Source organism: Mchenga conophoros, linkage group LG19 (genome assembly GCF_057382185.1).
Source record: "Mchenga conophoros isolate Kocher_MC1m ecotype Shallow Benthic linkage group LG19, M_conophoros_male_GT1.1, whole genome shotgun sequence".
NCBI lineage: Eukaryota > Metazoa > Chordata > Actinopteri > Cichliformes > Cichlidae > Mchenga > Mchenga conophoros.
In genome coordinates, this window is record NC_140544.1 from 4,683,939 (window position 1) to 4,703,143 (window position 19,205).

General features: G+C 39.6%; 1 protein-coding gene across 1 annotated transcript in view; it reads right to left on the reverse strand.

Moving 5' to 3' along the window:
- The window catches only part of akap6 (A kinase (PRKA) anchor protein 6), a 230,224-nt gene that overhangs the window by 130,579 nt on the left and 80,440 nt on the right, over positions 1–19,205 (reverse strand). The window contains exons 12-13 of the mRNA XM_085258340.1: positions 13,251–13,347; positions 11,300–11,502 (exon numbers count right to left, since the gene is read on the reverse strand). Coding sequence (XP_085114466.1) covers positions 11,300–11,502; positions 13,251–13,347 — 300 coding nt within the window. The remainder of the gene's footprint in view (positions 1–11,299; positions 11,503–13,250; positions 13,348–19,205) is intronic.

A 19,205-nucleotide genomic window follows, 5' to 3' on the forward strand; every position in this document is an offset into this window, starting at 1 on the left:
GATAATTAACAAAATTAGCTTTCAATATCACGCAGGCTTTGATGCAAAAAGGTCAGAAAACAGTTTTAAGAACTTCAGCGTGTTCAACTTTATTCGACTAAAGCATCAATTATAACGTCATTTATACTCAATTGGCTTCACGAGTGGCTCTATGTGAGGACGACAGCAGGGGAAAGTCAAAGTTTCTAAGAGTTTAAGAACCGGAAAACAGATGTGTGATTTATACAAAACATCATCATGAATTCATCGTGAATACATACGCACTTAATGAGGGATTACAAAACCGGAAAAGGTCCATAGCACGTTGTATCAACGCGAACAGAAAGTTTCGCTCTAGACAAGGATCAGCTTTAACTTATACATGAAGGTCAAAACATCAGGAAATGTTTTAAATGTAACTAATTAAAGTTCACAATAACGTTTTTCAGTTTTTATTTTTAAATTTAGAAGGGTATTTGTTGTCTTATATGTTGCGAAATTTAAGTTGCTGTATTTAGAGTAGGTATGCTTTCCTTTAGTAATACTTTTGTTGTCTGGTATAATTCTGTGATATCTATCCTCAACCCTATAAAGCATCCCTCCATCTATTTTATTCTTATCCAGTTCAGGGTCACGGGGGGCTGGAGCCTGCCCCAGTGACAGCTGGGGCAGATGGATAATGACCCAAAGCATAATGCAACCCAAAAGTGTAACAAGGAAAAAAATGGGATCATCTTCAATGACCAATCAGTCACATGATTTCAACCCCAAAGAGCATGTTTTTGGCTACTGAAAGAAAGACCCACAAACAAGTGGAGCAACTCAAGGTGGCTTCAGTGAGAGTTTAGCAACTGAAGGGAGGAAACACAACATGTTGTGATGTCCATGATTTGTAAGCATTAAATATTTAAATTTACGTTAGCCCTTCCAGTCAATTATGAACCTCTGAAAATAGGAGAGTGTGTATAAACTAGAGATGGCACGATACCACTTTTTTATGTCCGATACCGATACCGATATCATAAATTTGGATATCTGCCGATACCGATATGAATCCGATATAGTGTTTTTTAATCAACAAAACTGTTTTTTTAAATATCTTGCTGCATTTTGCAAGTCTGCAAGTTCATACTCAAGTTTAAAACAACAACTACACTAAAGCTATTCTGTTATACCTGTATACAAAAAAAAATATTTCATAGTTCAGCAATACTGATCAATCTAATAAACTTAGACCTACACCATCCTCCCTATTCTGGTATTTTAAAGAGTACTTTAAAATACCAGAAATATTAAGAAATATTAAGCAACCTAACTAATAGGGTTCCAACTCCCAGCAACAACAAAAATAAATAAATAAAAAAATAGGGAACCACCCCTCACGCGCCACCTCATGATGCTTAATCGACGTAATCAACCTTAATTTGATGCAGTGTGAAAAAAAAATGCACCGAAATCAATTATTTTTCAAGAAATATTAAATAGATTCAACATCTTTCTTCAACAAAATTGCAGACTGCACAGATGGTACCTTCCCAAAGGAAAAAGTACTATAGCTTACTAGGGTATATATATTAGACTTAATAGTCACTATATACAGTAATTGACTTCTATTCATTTTACATCAAATTAAAACTTTGTGTGTCAGATAATTATTTATTAAAAGCTAGACATTTTAAATGAGAATAAGAAAGAAAAGTATGTCTTTGTGCCCCCTTTTCCCAGTTAATGCCCTATCGGCCCCCCTGGCTAAACTTTGCTAGATCCGCCCCTGCACAGTTACCAGCGTCAGCTACATAGAAAAAGATCCTGGTGTAGAAAGTAATATTAAATAAATTCTAACAACAGCTTATCAAGCTTAAACGTGCTGCTGTTGTTCAGCCGCTGGTTTCCTCTTTCTGGTGCAAAGTGGGCCAAAAACAAAGACGGACTCGCGACAGAAAAGCCGATCAGCTGATCATTTAAGCAGTTTCACGATTGAAGTAGCAGCAGGAGAGCGAGAGGCAGTCGCTCGTTAAGCTTAACGCAGGAATGCTTTACAAACATTCAGAGATGGACTTACACACTTGCTTTACTTCTCTCGGGGATAACTTTGTCGGAGATGAAATGCCAGGTTGCTAGCGAAGCTCCAAATGCTATCCAGACCACAGGTCCCGCATGCCACAGCCGCTCTATCACGTGATGCATACTGCTCCGACATGCTAACGTTCTGAGGTGAGTTACGGCGTGTTGCAAGTTTTGTGAGGTGCTTTCGTGATATTTAATGGATCGGATTACATTTTTTATTTTTCTCCGATATCCGATCCAGTAATTTAGGTCAGTATCGGACCGATACCGATACGTAATATCGGATCGGTCCATCTCTAGTATAAACATGGCTGCAATTTTTAAACAGTTCATGCTATTTTTTGGGAAAACCCATTGAATTAAAGCTGAAAGCCTGCACTTCAGTCACATTTCGATTGTTTGGTTTACAGTCCTCTGTGGACGTGTACAGAGGTGAATCTACAAAAAATGTGTCAGTGTCTCGAACATTATGGAGGACACTGTATCCCTAATCCAGCACATTTTCATCTTTTTATTCATTTTTAACAACCTACAGTGTTGTTGGTGTGAAACTTGCTTGCTGTGTAACATGAAAACCCTCCAGGTTTAAGCGCCAAGTTTTATCGCTTTCAAATGACCTGGAAATGCAGCTTTGCAGATCTTCAACCAGGGATTAACACCAACACTGAGATTTTTTTTTAACACAAACTATCTTGATATAGTGTCACTGCGTGGTTAAACTAACTCCCAAACTTCCTAACTTTAATCTTAATTTATGTAAAGTGCTGTGCGGTGGAGCTCCGGGAGCGGGACAAGCCGTCTGATTGGCTATATCAGGTATCAGGCAGGAGTCCAACACTCGGTAATTTGATTTAAAAAGCTCGTAATAACCTGAGGTCAATATTTAAATCACTCAGAGGGGGAGATGAGCCACTCTGCATGTTCAGGACGCTTCAGTCTCCATGCTCAGAGTCAACCAAACCTGGATCTCTATCACCTCCACTCCTCCAACACCTCCTCCACTGCCCGCGATCTTTTCTTCTGCTTCTTCTTATCCTTACTTTAGCCCCCTTTCCTCTCCATGTGACTTCTTCACTCCTCAGTTTCAAAAATACTCTGCGGTGTTCAATGCTCTGATTTCAGAAATAACTTAAACAAAAGGAGTTCCATTTCTCTGTTTCAGCTCCTCCTGCTTTTCTTGCATTTGCTAAAACGACTAAATTATAGCTAAATTTTGAATCCTGGTATTTATAGGAATTTGAGCTCTGCAATAAATTACCATTTCTCATTTCAGGTGGAGCTCTGCTCTCGAGCATATCACTGCTTGACATCCGTGACAATCTTCACCCATTCGTTTTTCACTTGCTTTGACTCATGTTACATATGGACATGTTGAACTGAGGCCTTTTATCCTTCAGATCCATTTTTATGGTAACAAATTTGTGCTTGGTAAAGTCATTTTATGTTGTAAGGTGTGTTACAAACGACAGAGTTGGAAATAGTGGATGCTAAATCTCTACTGAATATTTCACCTCTTCAAAGTCAGAGTTTGGTTGGGTTTTTTTTCCCGTCTTTCATCTGCTACCCGTCTGTAAGGCAACAGACTGACTCTTCATCTGACCCCACCTTGTTTCATTCTTCTTTCACTACCTACTCGCTGTATTCCCCTCCCCCCTTCTCTCACTCTCTCCCTTCCTCTCCTCCCCCCGTCCTTCTCTGTGTGGTCTGTAGGGTGAAATGGAGGCCTGGGGCCAACAAGCTGTCTCCACCAGCCACACTGATAAGACACACACACACATACATACACATTCAGAGTCACCATACAAGTGCCAACAGTCACAATCACAAATGTACAAGTGCTTTACACACACACACACACACACACACGTTTTTTTACACAGCTCATACTCTGTGAGGAGCCACCTACAGAGGCCACTTAGCAGTTTTACCTGTAAATTTCTCACTCTTACACACACAAACTTTCATACACATTTATACACTATACTTGTGTTTAAAACTGAAACATGAGAAAAAAAATTGTGTTCTTGGGGAAAGGGGGTGGGGGGGGGGACAGGTGGATAGCCAGGTGTCAGGTTCAGCTCTCTAATAGGATTTGTTTCCCCTCATGTCCAAAGGGACTAGCCTTTGGACATGAGGAGTTGGTCTAATGTCAACAAATCAACTTCCTTACAACGCACCATCCATGACACACCTCAAACTCACACCAACCCCTCCGAACCCCTCGGTGGAAATTGGCATGTTCCTGACACGTGAAAGATGAATTTGATGTATATGCAGCATTTGAGCAAAGTGTATATTTCAAGCATGCACCTGGAGCAGATGAAACATATGGGAAAATACGTATTTAAGACAAATTTTTATTCAAATTAATTTTAAGTCTGAACCTCTAGGGTTAGGGTTAGTAGGCTGTTAGATGTATGGCTGTTTCACACAGTTAGGCGCTGACCTGCTTTAAGCAATGTAATATTTATTGATCTAACAGCCAGTGTACTGTTTATTATACCTCTTTTTGCATATATCTAAGTCACTGCATGTATCTTATACAGTTGACTTTGTGTGTCAAAAGAACGTCGCGGATCAATGCCAGTGTTTTTGTAGTGGTTCACAAGCTCTTCGCTGCCCTACAAATGGGAGAGTGCTGTTTTTATTCCTTGGGGTGTACTTAGTGTGCAACAGTAACAGGATTGATGGAACATTTCAAACATTCACCAGGATCAAAGTTTTTCACAGCAGAACACTGCATTATACTGAGATGGTTAATGTTAGTCACTATGTGGTGCTTTTAGGATTGTGGTAAACTGATGGTTATGTAACCCATTAGAGTTAGTGTAACTAAATATCCTCACCTGTTTTATTTCATTATATATTCCATTTACTTTTGGATTTCTGTGAATTTCTATAAAGAGCGACATAAATCTTCATTTATTCCATTAAAATTAATTAAACAGATTGTTATAATGTTTTGTTTTTGAGAAATTTCCTTTCAAACTTTAGATTTACTGAGAGAAAGTTCCTCCATCTTCCACTCCATCATGTTCATACTTTGTTCTTGTCAAATATCCCCCCACATTTGTAATACGCTGTCTAAACATGGTGGCAGTTGTATAATATTTGAGTGATGAAACTCCAGAGAAAAAGATCCAGATTCAGCAGCTGTCACCGAAAACATCCATTCACCTTTTCAACACGCGCACGTTTGTGTGTCTGTGTAAGTGTGTGTGTTAGCAGACTCGGTACAATCCCCTGTAATGTGACAGACAAATCCTGCTAAGCTGTTAAATATTACACTGCTTTCACACTCGTATTAAACACCTTTCTATGTCTGTCGTGCGTGCGCGCTCTCTTTTTCCATGTTCACCCACCCCTGCCAAAACACACACGCAACCCTTGCCTTCATCTTCAATATGCAACAAAACACTCTTCGCACATGTACAACAAATCTTTAAAATGCAGCGACACACTGACAAAGTCACATAACGCAATACTGTCATATGACACACACAACCGTTTCGCTGCGCGGTGTCTCTGCTTGTGTGTGTGTGTGTGAGTCCTAATCCCCGGTGTTGGCCGTCCTGTCGCGGCGTTATATTTGCTGGTATCAGTGTATCTTCCACTTGCTGCCTAATCCAACCACCCCGGCTCTGATATTTCCTGACATTTATATGAATCACCCCTCTCTAGATGAACGGACAGAGAGAGGGAGGCGAGGGAAGGGACAGAGCTGGATGATGAAGGCAAAGATGGAGCTTGAGTGAAAGAACGGTACAAGGAAAGACATCATGAGTCAAAGAAGGTTGTGTCAATGTAAAGGTCTGCAGGGATTTAAACTGAGAGGAAATCAGAGGAGAGACAGATATCGAGACTTATGGATGGAAGGACAGACGGACAATGGAATGGTAAGGGATAATGAAGGGATGGAAAATTGGGGGGAAAGTCATTATTTTCTATCTTTCATTGATGAAAAGAAAGAGCATGAAAGTCAAAAGCAGAATAAATAAAAATCGCACCACGGAAAGACAAAAAAGTCTTCAACCTTGTCAGCGACATATGTTTCCATCAATAACAACAAGCTCTTATGAGCACCAAGAGACACACACACATGCGCTATTAGTCTTCGGAGGCTTGTTAAGGCTCAGCCTAATTTTATGACTTCACACCACACCTGTAGTTGCTACGGCGACCATATCAGCTAAGAATTAATAGAGGGGGAGCGAACAAGGACAAAATGCTCTGAGTCAGAAATTGAAATTTGACAGAATGAACGACGCTAAAGCAAAAATATAAACCTTCAAGTTTCCAAAAGTGCAATGCAACTTATATCAGCTGCCTAAGAAGCAAGTCAGTCTTAAGTGATCAAGCTTACTTGAGAAAAATGGTAAAGCTGCCATGAATCTGACTTTTTTTTTTTTATTTCAACAGAGCATGGTAAACATGGTGAAATCAGAGATCATAGCTGAGTTTTTCAGCATTTAGTCGATTATTTTTTGAACTTACAACTAAAAATGAAATGGCACCAAAGCCACTTTAATATTTGCCACAAAAAGGCAAACTGTGTTCATATGAAATGCTCCTATGTTAATATAAATGGTTGAATGCTAATAATATAAGTTCAGCACTGGAAAGCACCAGCATTTGTACACTGGAAACAAAACCAGTTACCTTTTGTTAATGCACTGCTCATTGACTTGGTTGTATCCTATATAGCCACTATGAAGTCCTAATCACACAGTATTGTACATAATGTATAATAGCGCATTATACATGCATTTGATGGGGTCACTTGTCACTCTGTACCCTTTACCACAATTTGTCAACATGCAATGTTAATTCTGTGAAGGGGGATATTTTAACCCACGTTTGGTGCTTAAACCTCATGAAATACCAAATAAGAAATTAAAACTAAGCAGCACAGTGAAAACAAAGTGACACCAAGTGCAAAACCAAAGCTCACACATCCAGGGAATAAGAACAGAGGGGTATTTCACCCTCAAATTATGTTACAGGTTATTTTTACGTTTAAGTTGTTGGCTCATGACCAGATTTCTATATTTCTTCTTTTAGAAAAACTGTTACAAAAAGTTAAGGAATATTATGAGTGCTGTCACTATTTGCTGCAGATGATAATGCATTTAGATAAATGTGTCTAATTATATGACATATCCAGCTGCAGAGGCACCAGCAGCCCACAGAGAAGCAGTCACAGTCACTAAATTGCATGCTAACCATCTCGAGCCGGGTGTGAAATATGTCATTTGCCTCTGCTCTTAATTGCACTAAAAATGAAGATTAAGAGGATGAATTATTGATACAAGTTGGTATTTAATCTTTTGTAATGAATAGTGAATCCGCTGGTTATAAATATTGTACAAGGCTTCATAATTTGATAAATTTATTCCAATTTGCCCTTTATTTTGCCCTTTAGTCAAGGTTACGTTCATTTAAACTCCCTCTCTCTCTCTCTCTCTCTCTCACACACACACACACACACACACACACACACACACACACACACACACACACACACACATATGTAGACACTAATAAATACTCATGGCCACTACTGCTCTGAAAACATGCACAACAAATGAACTGCAGTGCATCTACCTACCCTCTGCCCTTGGTCATTGTATCATTCTTTTTTACCAAGGCCCATAAACACAGATGCATGCAAGCATGTAAACAAAATGCCCTTGGTTGACCTTGTTCCCTCAAAACACACACACACACATGCACATGTGTGTGTAGCAGTAATTAGGCCATGCATCTGATTGTCATTAAAGAGCACTGGCAGATAATGAACACACAGTAAAGCTAGATTATTTCTTATTTCCTGCACATTATCAAGCTGTCTGATGGTGCTGAATTCATGTGACTTGTGATAATAAAAAAAAAAGTGAAATGTTACCAATTATCCATAACATTAAATGCACTGAGCAAGCTACTGAATCCCTCTGCGCTCACATTGCTGTGCTTCCTGATCACAGGTATATACAGCATAACATTAAAAATATGTGGTCATTAACTTTGAGATCTACTTGTAGCTAACTTTGGAGATATCTACTCTACTACAATGTGACTTTTAAACATTCCCGAAAGCCGGTCAACAAGAACAGCAACACACTGGAACGCACCGGAAAGAGCTCAGGTGTTGTCTATGATGGTCTTATTTTCTTGTTAAAATATACATCAAAATACAATACAGTCTTAAAGTGCAATATCCACTCGCGTGTGCTGTTTGCTCAGAACTGAACATGTTTGATAGATCTCATAGCTTTGAGGAAAGTATCTGCTGAATGCACTACACAAACTCATCAATCTTGCAAGAATCATCGTTTTCCTTTTAGGTATCACTAGATATGAGGCTTGCTACTGAGTTATTTTGAGGACCAACAGACAAAACTCTGTCTCTAACGTCTTAAGATATTACCTGGAGCTGTCTACATACTTTATATGAGATTTACCTAACAGGGCTAAAAAATACATCTGTATACCATGAAAATACTGGTTGAAATTCTGCTGTTAATGAACTTATTAAATGGTAAATGGCCTGTATTTATATAGCGCTTTACTAGTCCCTAAGGACCCCAAAGCGCTTTACATATCCAGTCATCCACCCATACATTCACACACTGGTGATGGCAAGCTACATTGTAGCCACAGCCACCCTGGGGCGCACTGACAGAGGCGAGGCTGCCGGACACTGGCGCCACCGGGCCCTCTGACCACCACCAGTAGGCAACGGGTGAAGTGTCTTGCCCAAGGACACAACGACCGAGACTGTCCAAGCCGGGGCTCGAACCGGCAACCTTCCGATTACAAGGCGAACTCCCAACTCTTGAGCCACGATCGCCCCATAATTATTATTAAGTTGATGAGGTCTTGATGATTCCATAAAATTGACTTCATTATTTTAACGAGTCTTCATTCGTGTTTGACTTGGGAAGAATTCACTGTTTTCGCTGTTAACTTGACCCTAGTCTAGACTTGAGTTGAATGTTCTGAGAATAAACTTAGGCCTGGCTTCAATGAACTGCAACTTAGTCAAAAAGCTTGTAAACTGGACTCCTCCTGAATAAGAAGGGGTTTGAATCATTTTAAACTCAACTCCAACTTGCATTGAATAACTTTGTTCTTGACCTGGGCTCAGGTCCAGGTTTCATCCTTTGTACCAGTAGATAAGGTTCACTTTAAACTTGGCTTTTACTTGCCTTCAAATGCTCGCCACATGATTTAAGCTTGTCTCCCCCCACCCCAAAATAAATCGTGAAATATAATTCATTTTAAGTAGAAGTCACTAGCTGCTGTTTCTTTAGCTTTTAGTTAATTTAATTAATGTTTGATCCCACTTTGTCTTTTAGCCCCCCCTTTGTTGAGATTGAGTCTGGTTTTGCTTCAGCTTGTTTGTCAGTTTGCCATTTTACCTTCATTTGTGTTTGTAACAAATGTTCTTGTTAGCTCTCTCTCAGGACTCTCATTGGACTTTTTAGTAATCATTTTTCATATTTTATGCAAAATCCACTTTCTATTTCTTGTGTCTTTCTTTCAACATTATTGAGGCTTAAGTTATAATTTTAATGATATTAAGTGACAAATAATATACATTTCTTATTATTATAGCAATCCATACTGTGAATGCAATTCCAGTGTATTTATATATTTATATTAATTAGAATTTATGTGTGCCTGGTTGATTTGCCTGTATATTTTTAGAGCAAAAAAACAAGCCCCTAGCATTAGTCAGCTAATGCTAGGGGCTTGTTTTTTGCAAAGGTAGCACTCCACTCTGTTGCTAAATATGATGAAATCCTTAAAAAAAACCCAAAGAATGACATCACTCTGGCAACTTTTATCTTTTATATATAGTGTATGGTTTCACCCAATCCAAAGCACATACACCTCTCTATGTAGCTGCTCATTTTAGCACATGACTATAGGTTCTACACTGGCACAAATGTTGTTTTGTGGGCGGACAGTCGACCAGAAAGAGTTAAAAGCACCACTGGTTACAACACTGGAAGTCAGATTGTCTCCTACAGATGGAGGATCTTGCAGGATTTGTACATCGGTTAGTTTGGGTTCATTGTTCACCTGCCCAGAACAGACACACACTGAATAATTTAAAATATCACAGAAGTATGGGAAACCTGTGATGCTGACATGCCTTGTGTGTGTTTGTGCTCTGAAGCAGCGAACAGTAATAATTCAGTGGGTTCACACCTTAGTTTGTTGTTTGGGGGTTTTACGGATCAAAGCATTAAGTGCAGAGAGAGATTCACACAGATAATGAATGGACTGTTAATGTGCTGTGGCCAAGCAGCTAATGGACACACACACACACACATACACAGGAAAACACTGATACGCATACATACAAAATTACACTTTCACTATAAGATGTACACAAAACACGCACGCACACAGAGGTGGTAGCTGGCTAATGGCTGTCACTGTTGACTGATCACAGTGATCAGCCTGCTGCAGCTCTAATTGCAACTAAACAATCTGAAAACAACCAGAGTCAGGTTTGCAGGAGAAGAAGGAGGGGAGCAGGAGAAAGAGAAGGAGAGAGAAATACGGAAGAGAAATACAGAAAATAAAACAAGATGAAAGTGATTCAATGAGAATGAGGAAAGAATGAAAATGGATCAAAGGAAGGGAAATGAAAGCCCAACAGGTTGGAAAGAGGGAAGAAGGGAAGGACCTGTTTACAAAAGGATATATCCAGAGCAGAAATGAGTAATAAACTTAATCAAGGAAAAAAATTTTTATAAACACAGCAAGAAAATGGGATAAAACAGCTGAAGGTAGACGCGTACAGGAGGGAAGAAAAACAAGGAAAAAATGTGATAAAGGTAGAAGAAAGTTAAAGTCTGAGCAGATGGACAAGAATGAAGGTACTAAAGGTCAGATAAAGAGTTTGAAGTGTAAAATATATATGAAAAGTTTTCAGTATTCTATTTTGACAAGATACTGATGTAGGCTTCAGGCAGCTTTTTTTGCACAGTTAAGATCCAAATTTTGGGACTGCCAGGAAATAAAAATGAAATTTATACACTGAGCAACTGAGTCCAACTGTGTGTGTCTGTGTGTGTGAGAGAGAGAGACAGTAAGACAGAGGGATAATAGGGATCAACCAGGGAGGAAATGGAGGGATATGAATCAAGGAATAAAAAACAAACAATAAGCAGATGAGCAGAATAACCGAAAGCTTCGAAGCTAAACAGAAAATAAAAACCACCGCTGCTATTTTTACCTTGAGGCCGTCTGCTGGGCAAGAAGGCAGCCAATTGGCTGACGGGTCCCCTGGGGCTGTGAAGGGCTTGTGTAACTGGTTGGTATAGAGGAGGCGGGCCTGGATGCAGCGGAGGGCGCGGAGCATCCAGCTATGCTGGCGCCGGATCTGCCGCTGGAGCTGATCCCATTGGCTGGAAACCATATGGAGGATATCCTTCAGACCTGGAGGGTGACAGACATAGGGATAAAATTGAAAAAATGAGAGAGAGCCATGGATAACACAGAGAAAGACAAACAGGGAGAGGATAATAATGAAAGGGAGAAAGAGAGACTTGGGATAGTTACGGTGAGAAAAATGATACCCATAATTCCATTCCTCTATCTGACTAAAGAAGAGCTTTTCTAAGACCACAATATCTTTTAAAAAACTTTTAAATCCACATTATGTTAAGTGAATGTAACGTCATACTTTTATTTTCATCCTTAAAGGATAATTCCGGCTTATTTCGGCCTGGAGCGTTTTCCTTTTAATGTGGCTTTTGTGGCTCAGAAAATGACATTTTTTGAGTGCTGCAGGTATCTTGCAACAGCTGCTCTGATACGAATCTCTACAACAGAGTCGCAGAGTGCAAAGTGTGTACGATAATGGGAACTAAGCCAGGTTGAAATAAACGCTAATTATCCATTAAATCGATGGGTTACCTTTGAAACACCCCTACAAAACATAGGTCATTAGTGACTACATTCATTTACGCTTTTCAGAAAGTATAAGAACAAGGATAGTAGCAATGAAAGTGACGCAAAGGCAGGTTTTTATCGTTATTCAGACTTTACAAAGGTATACAAATTCTAATTCCTGGAAGTCATGAATATTTTCTAGTGTATATAGTGATAGATTTCACTTCCCTTGGGCTAAATCCCAGTTTCCACCCATAGGCCTGTTGGTATCCTTAATCTTTAAGCTTTTTTTCCTGTGTTGTAGGCTGCAGATAGGCTGCATGCTAACGAGGTGACAAATGGCATTAAAATCATGGGTTTTATTGTCTTGGCTGAATGATGATTCGAGTCTCTAATTTTGCTACAAACTAGAGGTCCCTCAGGAAAGTCTCCAGATATACGGTTGCATAATAACATCAAAAAGTGATGCAAATGACCAAACCATAATCAGTCAAATTTATCACTCATGTGCTCGTGGTGACTGTAGTCTGGTTATTCCACAGAGTGTACGCCACTCTGACACATTTCTGCTTCATGAAAAAGCTAAAAAGGTTTTGGAGCTTTTAGAAAGTGGAGCACCTTCCTCCATCTTCTCTGTCTTCCCTGGAAATCTGGCCCTGAATAACTGAGTTCTGCTGGGATGTTCATTAGAGATCAATTATCTCTGCACATTTTGATTTTCTAGAAATCTGATACATGAGTGGCAGAACAATCCCCATCATCGGACCATTTTCATCAAAACCTCTTCAGAAATCTGTAGTTCAAGTTGTTTAGTTTGTAATTATTCATCTTAGTAAGTCTGTTATGTTATCAAGTTGGTAAGCAACAAATATTCCCAAATCCCAACACACTATTACTGCTCAGATATTTGAAAACAACACAGCTTTCTCTCTTTCTCGGTTCTCTCTTTTCCATCTTTAGCTTCAAAAATTCTGAAAAAATACGCCGTTACTGTATACTCAATGTTTCTTTCCCCTGCCTGCTGCTCTTCTTTTCTTTTTCTCTTTCCTTCGTCTTTTCTCCCGACTCATCTCATTCTTTGTCTTTATCTCTCCCAGTCTCTCTTTCGGCTACATTCATATGAGGTCTCCTCTCTGAAGGTCGCTCTGTTAATCCAAATATTAATAATGAATGGAATAGGGTCGGGGCTCCATTATGGCCACCTGTGTGTGTGTGTTTCAATGTGTATCCTGTTATTGTGTGTGTGTGCATATTTGATATGTGAAAGAATATGAATACGTGCAAGAAAATACCAGAATGGTGGAAGGTGATGATGGTGAGCAGCGCTTTGCCTTCCTCCATTATGCTTTCCTTCAGAGCGGCGCGACTGTCCACGTTTAGCTTGAAACTCTAAAACACACATAGAGAAACAGATGCAGATCATCACCAGAATCCAGAGAGTTCATCAGACAAGATGAAAACAAACCTGCATTCTTTATAAAGTCCAGCAGGGCGGCGACTCCAGTGATTGTAAAAAGAAGTGTTTCATGTTTCTAATCCTCACTAGATATATCACCTCAGGTTTCTGCTGCGTTTGTAGTCTAAATTGCTAGCTTTAAGTATCACCTAATAGGGCATGATATTCATTTTACAATGTCTGATGCTATTTTGAGTAAAACAAACAACATAGGAGAGAATTTTGTGTGTGGCTACCTTGTGAGTGACGGTTACTACTGTGCAGTAAACTTCATTTTCTTATTAACATGGTTTAAAAACAACACTTGACTGTGAAAATCATTTTCTCTCTGAGAAGGGTAGCAGATTAACAAAGACAAGAAAAAAAAGCATAATTGTGGTAATGTAAGCAGGAAACACACAAAGAGAAGGGAGGATAAAAGAGAAGCAAAAAATAAGCTATGATATGGGTGGACAGAAGGATGGATGGATAGATGGATGGATGGAGGCACAGAGCTGCCTGAGGCGATGTTGGGAAACACTCCAGTCAGGTCTCTGAACACCATTATAGCCTTTTTTTGATCTGATGCGTATGTGTGTGTGTGCGTGTGCGTGTGTGTGGATATGTGCTGTTGTATTACTCATATTTTGTTACTCATAAATGTGTTTACACTGTTGCATTTTGGGAAGTTGCAACATTGACATGAGGTAAACCGTGAGATTTTTTGTATGAAATCTTGGTTTAATAATAGGACACCGTGAGGTACAGGCTAAGGTGATGGTTAGTTGTCCTTAGGAAGAGAATGCAAGTCAATGTCTTTTGAAGTGATATAGACAAGCTTGTGTGTGTGTGTGTGTGTGTGTGTGTGTGTGTGTGTGTGTGTGTGTGTTTACATATGTTTGCAGGGACCAAAAATTGGAAGTTTACCATGTTTGTGGGGACCAACTGCCCTTATTGTCACGGCGGGGTGCGCCGATGTGTGTGGAAACAGGACCCAAAAGCAGATGACGATGAGGAGTAGTAAGGTTTAACAGAAAGGTGAGGTTTTATTTAAATGACGGCAGGGTTAAACCAGGAAACCAAAACAAACTGGCAAAACACTAAGAAACAAAACACTAAACTGGCAAAACACTAAGGGTACTAAGACCAAAAAACTATAACTATAACTGAGGTGGAAAATAACAGGCAAAGACTAAGACTAAAACTGTAACTCTGGTGAGATAAACAGACTAAGACTAACGTGGAATTAACAGACGAAAACTAGAACTATGGCTGAGGTAAACAGACGAACCGACAATGGCATGAAGAAAACAAAAGGCTTAAATACAGACATGAGGTGATCAGGAGAAGTGGGGACACATGGGGGAACAGCTGACAGACATAAACCTAATGACAGGACCAGGAGAGGAAAGCTAAATACAATGAACAAAGAACACATGACATTGTCAAAATAAAACAGGAAATGACAACACAACTTAACAGACCTAATACGTGATGAATAAATACAAAACCCCAAAACATAGAAAACCCAGGAACAATAACTGCCTAAACTAAAGGCAGATAGGAAATAACACAAACTAAATCACATAACAAAATGAGACAAATACAAACATGAACTCAGAGCGCTGGGTCAGAGACCCAGCCTGTGACACTTATGGGGACAAAAACACGGTCCCCACGAGTTTGAAGGCATCTTTCAGAGTCAAAATGTGGTTTTAGTGTCAGGATTATTTCATTATGGTTATGGTAAGGTTATGGTAAGGTTAGGGTTAGGGTTAGGCATTCATTTTTGATGGTCAGGGTAAGCGGCTAGGGAAAGCATTATGTCAATTAGATGTCCCCACAAAGATATGAAAACACGGTGTGTGTGTGTGTGTGTGTGTGTGTGTGTGTGTGTGTGTGTGTGTGAGAGACAGCCTCAAGGTGCCGAGGCCTCACAATTTAACCACTCCTGACATCCTGCTGTGCTGCAGTGGGAAATGCTGCACGCACATACTCACACACACACACACACACACACACACACACACACACACACACACACACACACACACACACACACACAGTGCTTTCGAGACACACACACCCGCGGTGTAAATGTTTGTATGTGTGTATTTGTGATGCAGTCCGATCAGCCTGATCTCAAGAGAAATTTGTACACTGCACATGCTGTGCAAAAATGAAAACACGATTTTCATGCAACATAAAAAATAACAGTAAGAAGTGTAGTGTGCATTAAATGGAAACAATACTCATCAATATATTGGGGAAAAATCCTGAAAGATCAGTGCATTAAAGCTGCTTCTCCAGGTTGTGGTAAAGACACGTTGCTAAAATAGGATAAAACTGGGACAAAAGACACAAGATGGCAAAGGTCTTGCAAATCTATCTCAAAAGTTTTAAATCATAGCAAAAAAGAGAGACGGTGAGAGAAAGAGGACTGAGAGACTGTGTGGTGGGGGTTTTTCAGTCCAATGAAATTATAGTTAGAAACAGGATAAGAGTGTAAAACCCTTTAAAGAACAGTGATGGCAGTAATAACTGGTTGAGATACAATTAAGTGTCAAGTTTAACTGACAAAGTCCAAAAAGGCATTCAGTTAGTGGGTTTGGTTAATAAGTGATTCTAAATTGCCCATAGAAGTGAATGTGAATGTTGTAAATCTGGCTCTAGGTTGTTACTTTGGTGGGACTTGAAATCCTTCATCCGTTTCTCCAGAAAGTCCTTGGTCTGCTCTAGAGCTCTGCTGCGAACTGGAAGGCTACTCATGTGCAGTGAGTTCATGTGCCACTCAGCAGGACTGCAGTCCAGAATCAGAGTTCACTCTGAGACTGGGAGACTTACTGAAGATACATCTGATCAGTTATTTATTATCACAAATAATAAGCTATAGTATTAGAGGTAACATTCAAGAAAATATGAGTGAACTCCCACTGTTGCCACAAATATTATCTAGTTCTGTGGGAAACACTGTATTGCAAACCCTGCTAAATAGCAGACAGTGTGAACTCAGCCTGTGACAGTCCTGCCATGAGGGATGGGCGGGTGATGGCATCAGTCAACACATGACAAGGTCAGACCGCCACACCACCAATATTTATGGAGTAGGATATACACAGTTGAGACAAATGGGATAAAGTGTTTTAACCCTCTCACAGGATTATAGCAATGTATGTGGAAAAGAGGATTAGCTTCATCATAAAATCATTCAGTGTCACCTCAATAACCAACTCCTTGATTGATACAGATGTTTCCCAAATATCTTGACGTGAATGTCGGATCATCACGTGCCAAAAACTGAATCCTCAACCCAGGATGTGTTAGTTCCGTGCTTTAGCCACAGGTTTACACTAGTGTAGTTCTTTGTGTCGTATAAAAACCACACATCTCCGGCTTTAAAAGGATGTGAGCAGATAGCGGTGAAGCTGTCCTGCACATATTACATTTCCCAGATAAACAATAAAGTATCTCTTGGAAAACTCAAACCATCAACTATACTATCTCCTCACTGTGCTCCCAAAAACACATTCATATATCAGCATTATCCAAACAAAACATGACTGTCTGCTTTCTGCAATCATTACTGCCTTGCAAACGTTGTAAATTACTCCAAATCTCACGGCTGATTGAGTAATTTTACAGACTCAGCGGCCACTCTGCCCCACTTAATTTCCAGATAAGCTGGTGAAATACCTCACAGCTAATAAACATAAAATACATCTATCAGCGCTACAGAAAACACAGCGTGACTGTCTGTGTCTCTGGGATAGGGCTGGGCTGATGTTAGGAATGAATTAGGTTGTGCAGATTAGCCAGGCTATCAGAGCGCGATCGTATTTCAGCGCCTTATTCCACAAGCGATTCGGCTCAGTTTCCTCCGTTTAATATATGGAGAGCATAGAATCGATAAGAGTAGAACAGCCAACCATCAATCACACCATGATAAGGCATGCAGAGCAGCTCTGCTTTTATGCATGTCAGACAGCGGGCTTTAATAAGAGGCTGTGTGTATGTATTTATGTGTGTGTGTGTGTGTGTGTGTGTGTGTGTGTGTGAGAGAGAGAGAGAGACAGACAGACAGACAGACAGAGAAAAGGAGGGAAGTAGTGTAAAGAAAATAAAGACTTACTTTTTTGACAGAAAGAAGAGAGTGTGTAAAAGTTATGGATTACAAAATAAAAGACCCATTAGCTGTGACAAATTTCATGAGATAACTCTTTCAAAGGTTTTATTTTATTTATTTGTTTTCAGGAATGTGTATTGTCAGGAGGGATAAGAGTGTTGCGCCTCAAAGAAATCAAAGCTACCTCAATGTCTAGGATTGTCTACACAGAAAGAAGGTGTACTTTATTGGTCCCCGTGGGGAAAATCGCTCTCTGCATTTAACCCATTCACTCAGTGAAGCAGTGGGCAGCCATTGGGCGCCCGGGGAGCAGTGTGTAGGGACGGTACCTTGCTCAGGAGTACCTCAGGGTAGCTGTTCAGGGGAATCGAACCCCCGACCTTCCGATCATGGGGCCACCACTCTACCTACTGAGCTATCCCTGCCCAGAAAATCTCAACCTCGACTTTTATCAGCAGGAAGTAGCCATCAAAAAACGGTGATATTTTACTAAAAACCACTATAGATGGGGACTTTTGTAATTGCTACATACAGTATAAAAACAGATGTGGTGAATCTTGTATATAATATATTTGGTGGTTCTATTGCTTGTAATAGTTTTCTTTTGGGTTGATATTCCCATAATAGTTTTGCTGTGTTTATATTCTCATGTTATTTTTAGTTTTGTTCCTGTTTGTAGTATTATTTTGAGCTTTAGTTTAATCCTGCATCCCCCGTTAAGTCTCCATCTCTGTGTTAGGTGTTCTTTTGTTACTTACTTCCTGTTTTACCTAGGCAGTTTGTACTGAGTTTAGCTTCCCTTCTCTTGGTATCCCTGATTTGTTCCTGCTTAGATTCCCACCATTTGCCACCTAGCGTTCACATCCTTTGTCACACCCTCTCTCTCAGCTGTGTGTCCTATGGAAGTCTGGGAAAACACCTCTGTAAATATTTTACTGAAGAATTTAATGTCCGCAGTCTCTGACTCTGGGTCATACAGAATAAAAAATGGAATCTGTTTTGTAATTCTTGGTCATACTCTCAGAACAAATTATCCATAGGATGTTATTTGGGTAATGACTGGTGATTGACAAGTCAGTGACCAAGCAGTTTCACAGTTAGTCACAGTTTGTTTGAAACCAAGATGGTAGCAATGAAAATGTTGAGGTTTGGAAATGGGACTTAAGAAACCAATCAGTGATATTACGGTACTGTCTATGGTAAATTCCCATCTGTTGCTTCCCGCCTTTCTTTGTGTCTTTTTAGTAAATTAACAGGAATTAATAACTGCGCACCAGCAGCAATGAAGGTTGAGATAAAGCAGCGAAAGCTAACAAACAAGTTATCAAGCTGGTGCAGAAAGTGGACGCAGATGCTAATAAATACTTCAATTTAACTTGAATTTAACTTTACTTGTCAAACAAATTATTTGATATTATGGCTTTAAAAATCTTTCTTCTTTGTTTAAGGATATTTAGACCACACAAACACATGTTCAGCATCTTTGGTTAATGACATCTGACAATCTATGTTGAGTGAGAAAAATAAGTAAGTAAAGTTTATTTATGAAGTGCGTGTCACAAACAACAAAACAGAGTAAAATAAATAAGAAAATGAATAACAGCAATACAAAATCAGCAGCATCGCAGTTTAAAAGTTAGAAGGTGAATCTGGAGACTTCTCAGCTGCTGTGGCTGTTGGCCTCATATG